This window comes from Zootoca vivipara, chromosome 3 (genome assembly GCF_965207765.1).
Source record: "Zootoca vivipara chromosome 3, rZooViv2.hap1.1, whole genome shotgun sequence".
Lineage (NCBI taxonomy): Eukaryota > Metazoa > Chordata > Lepidosauria > Squamata > Lacertidae > Zootoca > Zootoca vivipara.
The window spans coordinates 96720552-96738653 of NC_142586.1; the positions used below are offsets into that span (position 1 = coordinate 96720552).

The 18102-nt window shown below is 44.9% G+C and overlaps 1 protein-coding gene across 1 annotated transcript in view; it reads left to right on the forward strand.

Moving 5' to 3' along the window:
* The window catches only part of PKDCC (protein kinase domain containing, cytoplasmic), a 47091-nt gene extending 38104 nt beyond the window's left edge, over window positions 1–8987 (forward strand). The window contains exons 6-7 of the mRNA XM_035111230.3: window positions 4656–4829; window positions 6215–8987. Of these exons, the coding sequence (XP_034967121.3) occupies window positions 4656–4829; window positions 6215–6300 (260 nt within the window). The 3' untranslated portion in view covers window positions 6301–8987. The remainder of the gene's footprint in view (window positions 1–4655; window positions 4830–6214) is intronic.
* Window positions 8988–18102: the final 9115 nt, after the last annotated feature.

Below are 18102 nucleotides of genomic sequence, written 5' to 3' on the forward strand. Positions count from 1 at the left end.
ATTGACAGCATTTGCCTCTTCCTGTTTACGGGCGATGTTCTCTGTGTTGACAAGGTCAGCTGATACTCATCTCGCTCTGTGTGGGGCACTGTCTCCTTCCTGGAGAAGGAGCACCACATTCCGTTCTCCCACAGGTCTCTCTTTTAAACTAGCATGCAGACGGAAGGAGAATAACAACTGTTGAAATCGGTGGCTCTTCCAAGTTCCGTGCTAGTCTTGAGAATCTGCCAAAAACTGTTCCAAACAGAGGCCCTGTGTCCTCATAGAGGGCCCCCTTACAGTTGTCCTCCTGTGGTGCTTCTCAAACCTCTCTCTTTCTCAGATGGCAGCTTTCTACCTTTCCCCTCCTGTTCAGCAACTTCCTCATCTTGGTAGGGATGGATGAATCTGTCAAATTCAGCCCCCGCCCCCCCTTCTCATTTTTCCAGTTGTGATTTTCCACATGCGTTGCTGCTATTAAAAGAAAAAGAAGTCTGCAAAAAATATCATAGCATTTTCGTGCACATTAATCCTAATACACACATTTCTGGACTCGTTTTTCGGTTGGGGAGCTGCAATGCAAAATTCGGGAGAAGCGTGAATTTCAACGGGTAGATGCATTTTTCACTCCACATATAGTTTTCGGGAAGTGGGAATGAGTTGGGTGGTTCTCATTAGAACGAGACTAGAAATTTTTTTCTCGACTCATCTCGGGACCCAACTAGTCCCCCTCCTCTCTGCACATTTGTGTGCAGCCTGCGTTGCCATTTACTAAATATGTTATGACATAGTATTTATATTAGTCCAGAGCCCGGAGACCTCTGTGGCTTCCGGGCTCTAGGAATTTGACAGATGGGTCTGTGCAACATACCTCTGCAAGCTGCCAGGAGTGGAAAGATTTACTTTATTTGCCTGAACCTTTTCGCAGGAACAGAACACGTTAGGTAATATTACAAGAGCTTTATTTAGACCACTGAACTCGCATGGGCTGGCGGGGGGGGGGGGGAAGAGAAGAGTGACCGTTAGTCTATCTCTGGTAATGACATTTCCAAGCAGGCAGAGCAGTAGGGCCAGAATTAATGGCAGCAAAAAGTACAAGCTATGCAGACGTTGCTTATTTGATAATAACGAATTGGTCAGATACAGTGGTACCTCCGGATGCAAACGGGATCCATTCTGGAGCCCTGTTCACAACCAGAGCAGTACGCAACCTGAAGTGCTGAATCTGTGCATGCGTGTGATGTCATTCGGCGCATCTACACATGCACGAATCGCCGAACCAGGGAGTAACCCATTCTGGCACTTCCAGGTTCGGCGCGTTCATAACCCATGATGTATGCAACCCGCAGCGAATGTAACCAGAGGTATGACTGTACTGTATAGAATCAGAGAATGTTAGGGTCAGGACGTCCCCCGAGGGGTCATCTAGTCCAACCCCCAGCAACGCCATACCATTCAACTGCCCCATTTTAAGCAGGAATTACAGAAGCCAGTCCTTTTTTGGACCAGTACTCTGGTGTGACCCACCTGACTCGCACCAGAGTGCCGGACCAAAAGATGCAGCAGGTTCAACTGGATGACCCTTGTGGCCCCTTCTGACCCTCCAATGCTATGATTCTATGAAGGCTGGCCCCCAGGCATCTCCTTGGGATTCAACAGGAGTTGCTTTAGCATGACAGCTTTCTCCTTTTGGCTTTGAGCTGCAACCTGGAGCTTCAGTGGGTGAGGAATGAGTTGGGGCTGCATGTCAGATGAGCTGGAAAACAGCGCTCAGCTTACACTCTTGAGTCTTTGAGCCAGAGCTGGTTAAAAAGGACCAGGAGGCTGGGGGAATCTCACCTGCTCCTTGCAGGAAGGAGCAGTGAGACATCAGTGTACTAGTTTAACCCCAGACTCAGGTTACCAATCGTTCTCATTCTGAATTCCAGATTCAGTGCTCTTGCCATTCTGCCTAAGTCCCCTTAAGGGTCTCTTGTCGTTATTACGGCATACGTTGGGCGGGGCCCAAGGGTCATTTAGTCCAACCCCCTGCAATGCAACTAATACCGAGGATTAGTTGAGTTTTGTGGGTCTTGGGAGTTGAAGGTCTGAAGGTCTGGGATTTTATCCTTCTTCTCAGCACCCAGGAAAGGTGTCAAATATCAGGGTGTAGGTCCAGAATTAAGAAGGCAAGTTATTTTGAGAACCTCTGTGGTGAAGCTGTTTTTGTCTGGATTTTGCTTTTAAAAGTGGTTGCTGACAGCATGAGAACTCTTGGCTTTCCCCACCATATTTTTTTTTTGGGGGGGGGTCTTCAAAAGCAAATTCCCATCCCTTAGAATTCAGGTGATAAGTTTAGTGGGCAGTTCCTGGTGTCTGTGTATGCTGCTTGAGTAAGATTTCTATGGATTGGGGGTGGGCGGCATAGAGTTTTAGCGCCCTGCATAGCTTCATGTCTCTCTCCCACAAGTGGCATGCAAAGTGTGTAACTGTCCTTAAGATGGACAGCCTGCAGCACAATCCTGCGTAGGTCTACTCAGAAGTAAGTCCTGTTGATTTTCATTGAGGCTTACTCTCAGGTACATGGGTATAGGGTTGCAACCTAATACAGGCCATAAGATCCGTCTGTGCAGAATTTTAATTTTGTTTCAAAACCCAAGCTCTGTCGAGAATGCAGAAGTCTACCATATTCCGGCGTATAAGACGACTGGGCGTATAAGACGCCCCCCCAACTTTTCCAGTTAAAATATAGAGTTTGGGATAATACTACTACTACTACTACTACTACTACTAATAATAATAATAATAATAATAATAATAATATAATATTATTTATAAACCGCCCATCTGGCTGGGTTTCCCCAGCCACTCTGGGCGGCTTCCAACAGAAAAATACAATACAATAATGGATTAAATATTAAAAGCCTCCCTAAACAGGGCTGCCTTCAGGTGTCTTCTAAAAGTCTGGTACTGTAGCTGTTTTTCTCTTTGACATTTGATGGGAGGGCGTTCCACAGGGCGGGCGCCACTACTGAGAAGGCCCTCTGCCTAGTTCCCTGCAACTTGGCTTCTTGCAACCAGGGAACCGCCAGAAGGCCCTCGGTGCTGGACCTCAGTGTCCGGGCAAAACGATGGGGGTGGAGACGCTCCTTCAGGTATACTGGACCGAGGCCATTTAGGGCCTTAAAGGTCAGCACCAACACTTTGAACTGTGCTCGGAAACGTACTGGGAGCCAATATACGTACTAGGAGCTGTATAAGAAATACGACCCAGCGTATAAGACGACCCCCCGACTTTTAAGAAGATTTTCCTGAGTTAAAAAGTAGTCTTATACACAGGAATATACAGTACTTCCTGAATGTGGTTTTGCATTTTGCTTCCTCGTTGTCAGAGGAGAAGAAGCCAAGGGCTGTGTGAAACCAACGTGTGTTTACTAAATATTTCACATACTTTCCAAGGAGATGGTGTGTGGAATGCATGCTTAATGGCGTGGGGAGCAATTTTCATATAAACCAATCTGTTGTCTGTTAGATTGTGCACAGTCCCCAGGACGTGAGGCCTCCTCTCAGGTAAGCCTGTGTATAATCGCAGCCAAAAGTTAACTCTGCGACTGTCGAGTTGGAAGCATCCTTAACAAAGCCCCGTTCCAAAATATCAACAGGCTGTAATTTCATAGCTGCAGGCAAAAAAACCAAAAAAAAAAACCCCTCCTCTTGAACTGAAATGACTCCAACAAAACACGAGGCCGTGAAACTAGAAATTCAGCTTACAGTTTGTTTAAGGGGTACAATTAGAAGCGCGTGGTTTTTTCTTTTCTTTTTTTTAAAAAAACCAGACGGGCGATTTGTGAGTCCATCGGCTAAGTAGAAATGTTTATAAATGATTAGTTTGGTTTGCCTGATGTATTCATAAACCGGAGACTGCAGGCAGCTGGGAAACGGCCTAGAGCCTTGAACAGGGAACAAGACAGAGAAAGGCGCTCAGAGAAGGAAGGGAGACTGAACGGCAGCCAATGGGGGCAGCTAATCCACAGGCATTGCCGCAGTGGGGCAAGCCCCAAACAACTCCATGTCATTCCTTCCCCCCCCCCCGCCCAATGCCTTTATCTCAGGGGGCCCATCAAGCAAACTGCCCCTTTGTATTCCTCCTAGGAAGAAATAAAAAAGTTTGCTTAATTAAAAACCCGTCTTTTCTTCACAAAAGCAGAGAAAAACAGCCACGCTCTCCTGGCTCAGAAGGAGGGCCCGAGACGCCTGATCGGGTCTTGCCCTGACAATTCAGCCCCCTGTTCAGAGCAAATGATGGCTGAGTCGCCTGTTCATTCAAGTGGATGTTGTTTGCTCAGTAGAACATTCTCTCTATAAAGGGCTCGACGAAATGAAAGGCTTTGCAGTACGCAGGAAGGAGACGAGGGATAGAATTTTAGGGGCAGATGCAGTTTCTTGGCAAACTTTTTTCTTTCTTTCTTTCTTTTCTTCTCCACCAAAACGAGCATAGCAAAATATTCCTTTTGGTAGATATTTTGTGCATGATTAACACACACACACACACACACACACACACACACACACACACCAGCAATATATTTCAGAAACAGAGAAGAGGGCCAGTAACATTTTCTAAGACTACATTGGAGAGGACCCACTTTCCTTAAAAATAGCACATGTGGAATATTTGCATTTCTTTCCCCCTACAGATTACCGAAAGGTGCCTGAAGCCACTATCACCGATGAGAATTACAGGTGTTGGCCGTCCTACCATCACAAGGAATGTCTCCTATCCGTGTTTGACGTTAGTGAAGCCATAGAGGTTTGCGAGAGTCATTCCCAGTGCAAAGCTTTTGTGCTCACCAATCAGACGACGTGGACAGGTAATAAATGCCGGCAGACTGGAGTTACTATCATTCCCTCCTAGCAAGATGGCCACCAAGGAATGGGATTGGCTTGAAATGGGCACCAGGGCCCTGTTCTCCTTTCAGATCTCATACGTGCAAAATAAGAGGAAAGTGATTGGTCTGTTTGCTGCTGATGCCATAGCAGCCTTTAACCCTGCTGCATGGAGAGTGCCTTTCCCTCTCCCCCCCCCTAGAAAAATGGTGAAAGCAAGGGTGGGGTGGGGTCTCGTCCACCTAGAGGGTGCCAATTTCACTGAGGAACTTTTTATTTCCCCTGAACTCTTCAGCATTCCAAATGTTTATGGAATGTTTCTACAGTAAGTGTCTTCATGGTGACCCTATGCAATGTGACCTATGTTCCTGGCTTTCGATCACATTTTGGTTCCCAGGAGTTCCATATAGCTGTTGAGCATAACAAAATCTCTCTTGGCAGTGTCCAGAGCACAACATTATGTTGCTGATGGAAGCACTTGAGAGACGGGTAGAAATTGTATTCAGTTTAGGCAGAAGGTAGAAAGCAGCCAAGCAGCTGCAGAAGCAATCCTGCAAAATGCATTCCAGCACCTTGCCTTTATCGGTCGTCACGAGTGCCATAGAGATTAGTGTGTGTGCTGGATGACCGCTTCCAGCTGGATGAAATGTGAGCAGGATCTTCCTTGGACAAGCGGAGCATTCTGCCCTCCCATCTAGGCACTGGCAGATGCTAACAAATGCTACTTTACTCAAAGGGAAGCCTCAAATGAACTCTGGGATCTTTGTGGGGATATACATTAGAGGTCATGCATGTTTCTGGTAATCTTACTAAATATTAGCATTAAAAAAAACCTCTTTCCTGCCTAGGAGAGGAACTTTCAAGGAGTTAAACCCAATTAAAAACATGCAGGTTTGCACTGTTGAGGTTTAGAGGGAGCTCCTATGCTTTTCTACTTGGAAGTAAGTATCATTGAACTCGATGGTGCTTACCTCCAAGTAAGAGGGTTGCAAGATTGCACCCTACCGGTAAATTATGCACAGTACTGGAAACCTGCAACATGTGATATTTATTCCCTTTTCAACATGAAACCTGAAATTTCAACATTGGGTATTTAGTATTATTTGGAGTGCTGTTCTGAAATCTCTCATCCAATTCTTTGTAAATTTTCACCCTCTGCAAAATGTGCTTCCATTTTTCTGCCTCATTCTCAGGGCACTTCAGAATTCCAGTGGGTGCAGAGTTTTGAGCTCATCTTACTGTTGCAAAGTGGCCATGGGCGATGAACTTGTTCTCTGCAGCCTCTTTGACTCCCATCACTTCCTAATCTGAAAAAGCTCCAGTGTTTTGATTTTTAAAAAATCACCATTCTTCTTTGTTTTCTGCCCAGGTCGTCAGCTGGTCTACTTCAAGATGGGATCCACTTCCATTGCATCTGATCATGACAAGACGGCCTATGTGAAAGTGATAAATTGAAAGCTAGCCTGGCCTACAAGTCCCAATTCCGTGCAAATTTACTCAGAAGTGTCTCCTTTGAAGTTCAGCAAGGCTTACTCTCCAGTCGGCATGCATAGGATTGCAGCCCTAGTTGCAAGCTGGTAAAATATGATTGCAGTCAACACACCAATGTAGAGACTGCTGTTGTACGCAAAGAAACTGAGGATGGAGAGGGAATTGCACTATCACTCCTTCTAATCTGCAGAGTGTGAAATCAAACCTTAAAAGAAGAGACCAGAATGACCAGGACGAATGTGCAATAGGATGACGTTTTTAAGATGTGACTTTGAAGAAGCAGAATGAAATCCAAAATGTGATACACTGTGTGGCTATCTATAGGTTGCTAAAAAGGAGCAGCCACCTTTAGTGTGCTTTTCTCACTATGTATAGGGTTTGCATAGGCTTTGGTTGGAAATTCTTGTTCATTTTCACAGGGAGTTTGGAACTTCCAGTTCAGATATTTATACAGGCAAGTACAATCACTGCAGCATTGTTAAAAGCCTCATTGAGTTCCAAAGCTAAGGATGAAACCTCCTGGGAGACAATCAGTACTTCTGTTCATTGAACCAAATATGCAAGACCAAAAATAATTATGGTTGTCCTTGTGCAATGGAACGATACAGCATCTGTTAAAGTTGTCATACATTCCCCAAAACTTATGTTAAGTCAGCTTAAATGGATATAAATCTGCATTATTTGCCTAAGAGGGGGAAAATGCACTAGTTCAAAAAGAGGACAACTTTTTTTTTAAAAAAAATGATACATGTGCATGTTGCAGCAGGCATTGTTTGGGGGAAAACAACCCTCCTCTCTTATATAGGAGGAAACAGAAATCTAATTGGTTAGTTGACTAAATGTTGCAGCCAGACTATCTACAGATTCAATAACATAGCCATTTTTCAGTTTAAAATAAACTAGCGAGATGCCCATCGTTGTGATGGAGGAGAAGAGAGCCGCTTGCTACAGAGAACCAATGTGTGTGCCTGTAATTAATCAAACAGACACACTGCATCTGTCTCTAACAATGCATCAAATGGTGCCCCAGTCCTAACTGTGGCTATTTATTTTTCCCATACAAGTGAATGGGAGCCATGCTCTTGGATAAAGTAGAAGTGTGTAAGACAGCACTGAGGCTATTAGGAGCCAACCCTACCCATTATTGCCATATAAAGGGAGGAAGATATTGTCCCTGCCTTAATCAGTTTTTGACAAATGTATCCTGCTTGCATTATCCCATATCACTTAATGGGAGCCATTGACAATCAAGCCTGTCCTTATCTGCACAGCTCTCTTGGCTTGATCCCAATAGAACAGGATAGTGGAGTACCAAGAGGCAAAACCCAGGAACTGGTTTTTTGGGTAAGCTCATCAGCAGCTGTCTTAATTTGAAAGCCTGTCCCAGTTTTGTTTGCTTATCTCAAAACCAATGAGTAGTATCATCTAGGTTCGTGTGATATTTCATTACATTGGCCTAACGTCTCTAGTTTGCGTTGGGTGAATTTAACAGGCTGAAATAATGGGCTTTCTTGCATGCTTTCTTGGGGACTCGATCAGGGCCAGCTCTACTGTTTGGCACAGTGAGACAGATGCCTCAGGTGGCACAGCATCTGCAGCCCCTGGCTATTCCTCCTGAGCTTCCCCAGCCATTCCACTTTGCCGCCACATGTCCTGAGCTTCCTCATCAGACCTGCTACCTCAGGTGCAGCGAAGGCACTACTGCATCACCCAGTTGAAGTCAGATTCAGCTGCCTGCCATATTTGCTTCTGTATGTGGAATGCCACCCTGTACTCTTGTCTTAGGCAGCAAAATCCCCCAGGCCAGCTCTGACTCCGGAAGATGTTCTGGATTGCTGGTATCTGCAATGGATACGATAGGATCGCTCTGTCATAGGGATGGGAAATCTGCACTCCTCCAGATGCTGCTGAACTACAAGTCTCATCATCCCTGAGCATTGGCCACTCTGGCTGGGGTTAGAACCACAGAGCTGTAGAGTTGGAAGGTACCCCCCGAGGGCCATCTAGTCCAACCCCATTCAGCGCAGGAATCGCAATGAACTAATCCCTGACCAATGGCCATCCAGCTTCTGTTTAAAAACCTCCAATGGAAGAGAGTTCACTATTGGATGGGAGTTGGAGTCCAATGATAGCTGGAGGTTCACAGGTTCCCTATCCTCGCCCTCTAGGAAGCCGTGTAGCTAATTCATGCTGACCAAAGTTCTGCAAATGTACATGTTCAGAAGAGCGCTTGAAGGAAAGCATTGCATCTGATTCCCGTATGTCACATTGGGACTGCCACAGAGAAGTGTATCCCTGGCCCATCAGCAGAGCCGCTATTCAAAAAGCACAATTTTTCAGTAGTTGCGACAAAAGGTACATTTCTGCTGCTGTATCTTTTTGCATTCTGAAGGTGCTGCTTTCCTGTCTTTAAGAACAAATAACCTTTGACAGCAAACGAACCCGAGCCTTAATAAATGCAATAGAAATAGCAAAATCTTTTTTAAAAAAAATGGGCAGAGTGTGTCTAAATAATATGCTTTCAGTGAAAGCAAGGGAGAAAATGTTTAAAAGTGACAAATGTCATACTGTTTTCTAGTTTGTACATTCAGAATCTTTTGTACTTTGGTTCTTAAATTGTTTATTTTTGTAATAAAAAGAAATGAAATGGATGGACTTGTTTTTTCGCTACTGCTGTGATTTAATATATATCTCCCTCTCCCTCTCCCTCTCCATAGCTGTCAAGTTTTCCCTTTTCTCGCAATGAAGCCTATTCAGCATAAGGGAATTTCCCTTTAAAAAGGGGAGAACTTGACAGCTATGCCCCCCCCTCTTTTGTTTTTGGATCTTTGATCCTTATAACTGATTTGCTCCAGAGCTGTAGATTTGGTCTGAAGGTGCCTTAGGCTGCTTCATGCTGAAGCTAAGCAGGTTTGGGCCAGGTCAGTGCCTGGATGGGGGGCCAGCTGGAACCACATGCATGCTGCCTGGGGTTCCATGATGGAATACAGGCAGAAAATCAATAAAATTGTCTTTGCTGTCTCTAATGGGACTCTTCCAAGAGCTACAATTCACAGAAAGGTTTAAGAATTGATCCCTCTGCCCAGGGAACTCTGGAAATGTATAGTGGGGCTTGTAGTCAATGAAGTTCACTAATGAACCTAAGTTACACACTTAGTGCTTCGGCTAAAATTGCCAACCAAATGCTTTACTTTCCCGGTTTATCACCACACCAGTTCTTCACGCTGGGCTTCAGTAAAGCACATAATTAGACAGTGCCCATATGATACTGAACGACAGAATAAGTTGGCCACAATAAGGAAATTTTGTTCGTATGATTATTTCCCACCTAGTCATTTTGACAACGCTAGCACCCTATTTGCAAAATTTAACAATTCCAAAATACAGACGCGCTTTCACTTATGCAGGATTGAATATTCTGCCTTCGGCTGTACTTGAGGGGCGATTTCAAAAAATTCCACTGGAAAAATGGTTATGTCCATGTGGAGATGGCAGCACTGAGTCAGTGGCTCATGTGATTCTGGCTTGCACTCTTTATAAAGATTTGAGGAGGGTTTTTTTTACCCCTCTATTATTGTCCATGCCAGGCCACTCAACCATTGCTACTGTGTCCTTTATTCTAGCAGATCAAGATAACCAGCTGACATCAAAAACTGCAAAAAATAAAATAAAAATAGTAGGGGCAATTAGAATAAGATCTATTATTTGATTATTGACGTAAACCTCCAAAATGTATTTTGGTATAGTTAAGTTTTATTTTATTGCTATGGCTAGTGGCTGATGGAAATGTGTCTAGGCCTGGCATTGGACATAGCCCAAAGGCCCTCTGCAACACCGTATCAAACCCCTTGCCGACTGTGGCATAATGTAAGAGATGGCAGGATTAAATTGTAGTCAAACTTTGGTATGGTTTGGTATGGTGTGTGCAGTGTAGTGGTTAAAGAGCTGGGCCAGGATTGGGGAGATCCAGGTTCAAATCCCCATTCAACCATGAAGCTCACTTTGAGCCAATCATGGTCTTTCAGCCTAACCTGCCACACAAAGTTGTTGTGAGGATCATTAAATGGGATGGAAGGGACCGTGTATGTTGCCTTGAGATCTTTGGAGGAAAGGTGGGTTATGCATGGTGTCACCTAGCAGGTGTCGACTAGGATCAATTGCACACAAGCTTGGAAACCTACGGAAACGTTTTAGCTTGGAAACCTACGGAAACGTTTAGCTTGGAAACCTATGTAAAAATCAATATTTCTTTAGAATTGTGGATAGAGAAGATCAGGTGGGAGTGGCAAAAAAGTATTTGATGGACTCAAGCCGTTTCTAATTACAGCTTACTCTGGTTCCCAGGGACATCAAAATATCAGTGATGCCCATAGGAGATGTAATGTTGATACCTCAGATTGTCAGAAGCTAATCCCTTATGAAGAAAGGTTGCAGACTTTGGGTCTTTTTAGTTTATAGAAAAGGCAAGTAATGGAGAACATGATAGAAGCCTATAAACTTATGCACGGTATGGTGAAAGATTCCCTGCCACCTTTGGTTTTAATGTACTTATGCTGAGGGTTGTTCATTTAGCTGTTGCTTTGAGTTGCCTCAGGGACGCGGGTGGCGCTGTGGTCTAAACCACTGAGCCCTAGGGCTTGCCAATCGGAAGGTCGGCGGTTCGAATCCCCACGATGGGGTGAGCTCCATTTGCTCAGTCCCAGCTCCTGCCAACCTAGCAGTTTGAAAGCACGTCAAAGTGCAAGTAGATAAATAGGTACCGCTCCAGCGGGAAGGTAAACGGCGTTTCCATGCGCTGCTCTGGTTTCGCCAGAAGCGACTTAGTCATGCTGGCCACATGACCCGGAAAAACTGCGGACAAACGCCGGCTCCCTCAGCCAGTAAAGGGAGATGAGTGCCGCAACCCCAGAGTCATCCGCGACTGGACTTAACTGTCAGGGGTCCTTTACCTTTTTTTGAGTTGCCTCGGGCAAAAAAGGTGTCTATAACAAATTTAATTAAAATAAATGGGTCGAGAGTTGTTTTTGTCTTCCTCCACTAGAACTCAAGGACACCCTATTCAACAGTGCTGGATTCAGGGCAGAGAACAGAAAATAATTATTCACACCGTGGGGAGTTAAACTGTGGAACTCCCTCCCACAAGAGGCAGTGATAGATGCCAACTTCGATGACTTTGAAAGAGGATTGGACACATGGAGGATAAGGCTATCAGTGCCTGAACACCAGTAACTGGAAACTACATGAGGGGAAGAGTGTAATTGCTCTCAGTTCCTGCTTGGCTTCTGGTCAGCTACTCTGCGAACAGGACGCTGGACTAGCTGGGCTGTTGGCTTGATGCAGCAAGCCCTTCTGTTTTGAGAAGGATCGGTTCAGTTGCTGCCCCCTCACTACAGAGCACTACATGATTTATTTGTGGTTAAAAGTGTGTGTGTGTGTGTGTGTGTGTGTGTGTGTGTGTGTGTGTATGAAAAATCATCTGTTCAAAGTTCTAGCTGGTTTACACATTTCCTTGGCTTCTTTTAAACAACTTCCTGCAGCTTCAAGGTAGGAAAATGTAAGAAGACACCAACTCTGCTCTAAACAATTGATCCTCGGGATAAAGGGGAGAGAAAATTCCTGAGATCGGAACACAGAGATATTATTTACAGAGAGCAAAAGGAACTGTCAACTTATGAAATGAGCAATCTGGCGGGCAACTTATCGAAGGGGACAGGGGGAGTGGAGGGGAAGGTAAAGTTTTGTCTTCAGAAATGTCAGCCGTGCTCTGATTTGAAGGAGTTTAACTGCAAATTTCATTATTAGAAGGCTGGGGTATTCAGATGATTGTGGAAGGGGGGGCATTTGGAGAAATTTATTTTTGTTTATTTCATAAAATCTATATAACACTTGAACCTTCGGAGCACTTTATGAAAAGAACAAAACAACGAAATTATCAGTAAAAAGAAGAAGTTTAAAACATCTATCTAAAACGGGTGGCCAACTCCCAAGAGACTGTGATCTACTCACAGAGTTAAAATCTGGTGGTGATCTACCCCCTTTTGGGGGGTTCAGGTCAAAAATGTTGAGCTTTTTTTTAGGAAGGAGGAAGGCCCATTTTTTAGGGGTTCAGGTCAAAGTTGTAGAGCTTTTATAGGGGGAAGGAAAGCCCCATTTCTTTGGGGTGCAGGGCAAAATTTTTGAGCTTTTTTTGGGGAGCCAAAGTTGTTGAGCTTCTTTGGGGGGAGCCAGTGATCTACCAGTGATCTACCACAAACATCCAGTGATCTACCAGTAGATCACGATCTACCTGTTGGACGTGCCTGATCTAAAACATCCCCCAAAAGATTGAAAAATAAGCTATAAATCAGATTAAAACACATGCCAACTTTTTTACATGTCTGTATAGGCTTGTCTTTAAAAAATGTTTTTAGCAAGCACCGAAAATGGTACAGTGACGGCACCTGCCTGATGTCCATAGACAGGGAATTCCAGAGTGTGGGTGCCACCCCATTAGAAGATTGATTTTTTACAGGTGTGGAACAGGTATTATGCAGCACCTGTAACAGTTCCGGTTCTGCTTGTCCTCCAAAGTGCCTGTAGTGCCTCAGTTAGGGAAGCCCGACTCATGGCTTCATCTTCTGTGTTCAATCAACACACAAAGAGCAAGGATGACTATGCTAGCTCTGCACCCTACACTTCCATGAGCTGGAGGAGGGCGTTCAGATGAGATGGGGACCCTGCTGCACCCATGGAGGGTCCTGGCATGATGTACAATCCTGATACTTCAGACAGCCACCTTCCAGTTTGAGGAGACGAATAGAGGCACTCCTGCGAGGCGGAGGGAGCTAGTGTGCTCATCCCCCCCCCCTTTCTCTGTTCATGTGGCTGATTTAACACAGAAGACTGAAGAGGGCTGGAGCGCGATTCAAAACTGCAGCGCCCAAATGGATTGCATTCATTAGTTTCAACGTTCTCCTCTGGTATCTGTTTCAGCTGCAATCACCACTCCTGAGCCACTCCATTCATCCTGCTTCTCTTTCTGTGGTCACAGAACCACATGCTATAGGTTAATGTTTAACAGAAGTCTATTTTCAAAACCAGTATCTTTTGAAAATAAGCTTGTAAGTTCAAAGAGCATTCAGTATGTCACAGACTTTGGGTTTCTTGTTCGCGGTTTTTTCTCTACTACCCAATCGGCGGTGAACTAGACCTATGGATTCATAGGTTTGCCCCAAGACTCTGTTGAGGGGGTGGGGCAGGGGTCATACATGTACTGAAAGAGGGCCGGATCCTGGAACACCCTCCTGTCAGATGTCAAAGAGATAAATATCCATATGACCTTCTATAGACATCTGAAGGCAGCCCTGTATCAGGACACTTTTAATGTGTGATATTCTATGGTGTTGTTGTTTTGTATATTATGTTGGAAGCTGCCCAGAGTGGTTTGGGCAACCCAGTCAGATGGGCAGCGTACAAAAACCATGTTGTTGTTGTTGTTGTTGTTGTTGTTGTTGTTGTTGTTGTTGTTGTTGTTGTTGTTGTTGTTCTTCTTCTTCTTCTTCTTCTTCTTCTTCTTCTTCTTCTTCTTCTTCTTCTTCTTCTTCTTCTTCTTCTTCTTCTTCTTCTTCTTCTTCTCTTCCTCCTCCTCCTCCTCCTCCTCCTCCTCCTCCTCCTCCTCCTCCTCCTCCTCCTCCTCCTCCTCCTCCTCCTCCGGCATCCCCAAACTACAGCCCTCCAGATGTTTTGGCCTGCAACTCCCATGATCCCTAGCTAACAGGACCAGTGGTCAGGAAGGGCCAAAGTTTGGGGGTGCCTGCTCTTCCTCTTCCTCCTCTTCTTCTAGCCTTACCCCTCCCTTGGTCTCATTCCACAGCAACTGATGCTCAGAGGCGTATTACTTCTCAAAAAGTGAAGTTAGTAAACTAAGTGATGTAATGGAATAACTGACCAGGGATATGTCTTGCTCAGCACTATGGAAGGTGAGGGATGTAAGAAGAATTCTGTGGGATCAGGCCCATCTAGTCCAGCTTCCTGGTCTCACATTGGCCAACAACATCCCTAGGGGGGTGTCTAGGGGGGTGTCACAAGCAGGACCAAGGAGCTCAAGGTGGAGCGCATGATTCTCCTCCTATATCAAGGACTGGCTGGAAGCAGAGGAGTGGTGGGAGGCACCAGCCGGAAAACCCCCAAGAGAAACTCTAGAGGAGGAAGGTTCAGAGCTATGAGATTGGCGGTGGAGGAAGAGAGGTCTTGAGGGAGAAGATTGGAAGGAGGGGCTAGATGCTGAAGGGGCAACAGGGTTTAGTGAGCAGGGAGAGCCTGTGACAGGGAGCAATTCAGACTCCGAGGCTGAAGCAGAGGAGGGTGTGTGTGTCAAGAGGCTCCTGCAGAATCCAAGGAGTCTCCTTCTCCTGCTGCGAGTTCTGGTCTCTAAGCACATGCAAGATAATCAGTGGCGTAACTAGCTGCCTGGCTGCCCGGGGCGGCAAATGCGAAGGCACCCCGCCAGGGGGCGGGGTGTCCATCACACGCATGCATCGACGGACAGGAGGCAAACCCCACGAGCAAGCCGTGGAGTGAGGCAGTCTCGCTTGCGTCAGGGCTTCTCCTCCATGGCAGCGGCCGCGTTGCACGTCCGTCGGCCGTCGGCAGTGGTCAGCCCTGTCCAGCCTGCTGCCCCCCACCCCCTATGACTACACCACTGAAGATAACGAGGAAGGCAGAACAGAGACCAGAGGTGCACATGTGCAGTTTGAGACTGCTTGGGAAACATCCAGAGAGAGTGGAAGACAGGGACCTTCAGTCCTGGCAACTGCTCTATAGAGGAAGTGTTGCAGAGTCGCATGCTGTTTCCTTGAATAAATAGTTAACTTCACTGACAACAGACTGTTTCTGCTGACCTGCATGTGACTCCAACCCTGACATCCCATTCATTTTACCCTCACAATGATCCAATTTGGTAGGTGAGGCTGAGAGAGAGAGTGAATGGCCCACGATCAGCCAGAGAGTTTCATGGCTGAGAGGGGATTTGAATTCTGGTCTGCAAGGTCCTAGCCTGACACTCTAGCCACCATGTCACACTGGTTCTTTGACTCATCTTTTGAACTGATCTTTCCCCCTTCTCACCTCCTTATTTCCAAGTGGTTGTGAAATCTTGCTTCCCATAGTGCATAGTGTGCTCAGCAGGGAGGCACTGCCCACAGCATCCCTGTGGCGATTTTTGCAGCCTTCCTCTGCTGATATTGAGCGGTTTGCCACGGGGAGTCAGGCGAAGCAATGTACTGCCATTGGCAGCTTTAGCTGTGCGGGAAGCTACACAGGATTTGCCCGTAACAGCAGAAGACTAGCATCTTTGTATTCATGTGCGCACACTACCTCCGAGGAGGATATGAGTGCTTGAAAAGCATGCTTCTGGCACAAGCTGGCAAACAGATCTAATCCTGCAGGTGATGTGTAAAGGGAAAAAGGGAATAGAAAGTGTCAAAATAAGAAATATATCAGTCAGGCCCGAACAAAGACATGGTAGATGCTTGCTCCATGTGCTAAACTGGTTGTGGCTGCATGACAGAAACAGTACCAGAAATTCCACTCAGAGACTCAAGGAAGGATTAATTTTTAATTCCCCAAAGCCAAATCAGGATACAGCACAGCTCATGCTGTTTCAGTTCCCAACTCCTTAAGAATTTCCTTCATTCCTTTTTGCAGTCCAGGGCTGTCTGTGTTTACACTCCTTTTGGTTCCTGAATCCTGCTGCTCCTCTCGGCTCCAATCTCTGGATACTTTATGCTCCCTGCATGCAAATAACACCTTGCTCAGATATCATTTTTAACTTGGCTACCCAGAAGCCCTCTGTCTGCTCCCAGCCGGTTCCTATTTTGTTAAAAGGGTCCTAAAACTGCAGAAGCCCTTTCCTCACCTTGCTTATACTTTAAAAATAAAATAAAATAAAATGAGTGTTTCATATGGGTAGATAAAAGTAAATTTAAAACAATGTTAATTATTTGTTTATGTGTTGCATTTCTATCTCATCTTTATACCTTGGGTTTTAATAGGTTCGATAGGTTTTATTGGTAACCATATATGTAATGTATTTTTGTTCGTGTTTGTCCTTTTGATGCTATGGCCTGTCGGCTATGCAAATAAAGTTTGATTTGATTTGATATCTCATCTTTTACTCAAAGGAGCTCAAAGTACTACAATGGTCTGCTGATGTTTTTCCCCCTAAATCTTTTGCTTTTAAGTTGTTTTTAACTACTCATGATTTTACTGTATGGCTTTATATTGTTGTAAACTGTTGTGATGTATCTCTAAGATACAGCAGGATATAAATGGTTTTTTTTTTCAAAATAGAAATAAATAAATAAGGTGGCATAAATGGTTCTTCCCCTGCCTTGTTTAATTCCCACAACAGTGCTGTGAGGTAGGTTAGACTGAGATGCAGTGCCCGGCCCAAGGTCACCCTGTCAGCTTCATGGCTGAGTAGGAAGGACCACAGAGTACTTCCTGTTCCTCTCTCTCTCCCAGTATTGGATGTAGACATGCCTCTACTTGCTCTAGCTTTTAGGCACAAGCATGAAGCTGGTTATACTCTAAATATATGTAGTTTGCCTGCATAGTTTTTTACTGCTGCCTTTGCTGTGAACCAATGTGTGGTTGTAAAGTAAGCAAATCTTATTTTTAAACTTGCTTCCCAAGTTGTCGCTTGAGTCTTTATTAAGTGGGGTAACAAAAGGAGAGGAAGCGTACTTCATAGCTGGACTTGCTCAAAACAAGGTTTTACATTCCTATGTTTTAAATTTTGCTGCCAAGGATGGGATTTTAAAACTCACATGTGAGATTTCAACCCACACATGTGGGCGCCTGGAGGGGTAAATTGCAGTTAATATATCCTCTCTTGCCTATTAAAACCCATCCCACACATAATACATGGGAAAGCCTTGGGTATCTTTTTCTCTATCTCTCTCACACGCATTTGCTGTGCTCTTAATTCTGACTGGATGTTTAATATGGTGTACAATGTATTTCATCTGAAGACTTAAAGACATCACTACAATAGTATCTATGCTGCATTTTCTTACATACCCAATGAGCTGTGAATATGTTGCCTAAGCATCCTTACAACAACATTGAGACCCCAATATCATTCTTTCCACATAGCAGACGCAGAGTGGGCCTAACCGTTACACTTCACTACCTAGTTAAAGTAGCAGGAGTCTAATCTTTGTCCCAAACTGGCAAATGGAGAGATTCAGTTTTCGAGCTCATCTATACTTTCGCTTGACTCGTATTTTGATCATATTGTGTACTACCGTAGTCAATTCCCCCGGCGACCAATAGCTTTCCTTGTTGCTCTGTGGCTGTGCCTTGCGAAAAATCCAAACTTATGCGCAGAATCAGAACTTATTAGATATGTGGAAAACCTGAAGAAAGATTTTGTTTAGACGAGCTTCATTTCAACTGGTATGATTGGATTTTCACAAGGCACAGCTGTGGAACAGAGAGAAAAGGTTTTGGGCCCAAGGGAAATCAGTCGGTTTGCAATATGATCAAAATACAGGTTAAGTGAAAGTGTGGACGAATCCTTAAATTCCTTCTAAAGCTGTAAAATCAAACTGAAGGTTTCCATTTTGTGATTTCATAGGAATGGCGGGATTTCCTCAGAGAGTGTTAGCTACGCACAGTGGTGATGCCAAGGCAGGATTTGGGGTAGAAGTCCTGGGCTCCGCTCAGCAAAATTGGCAAGAGGGGGGCTTACTGGTCACATTCCAAAGGAAGCAAAATAATGAA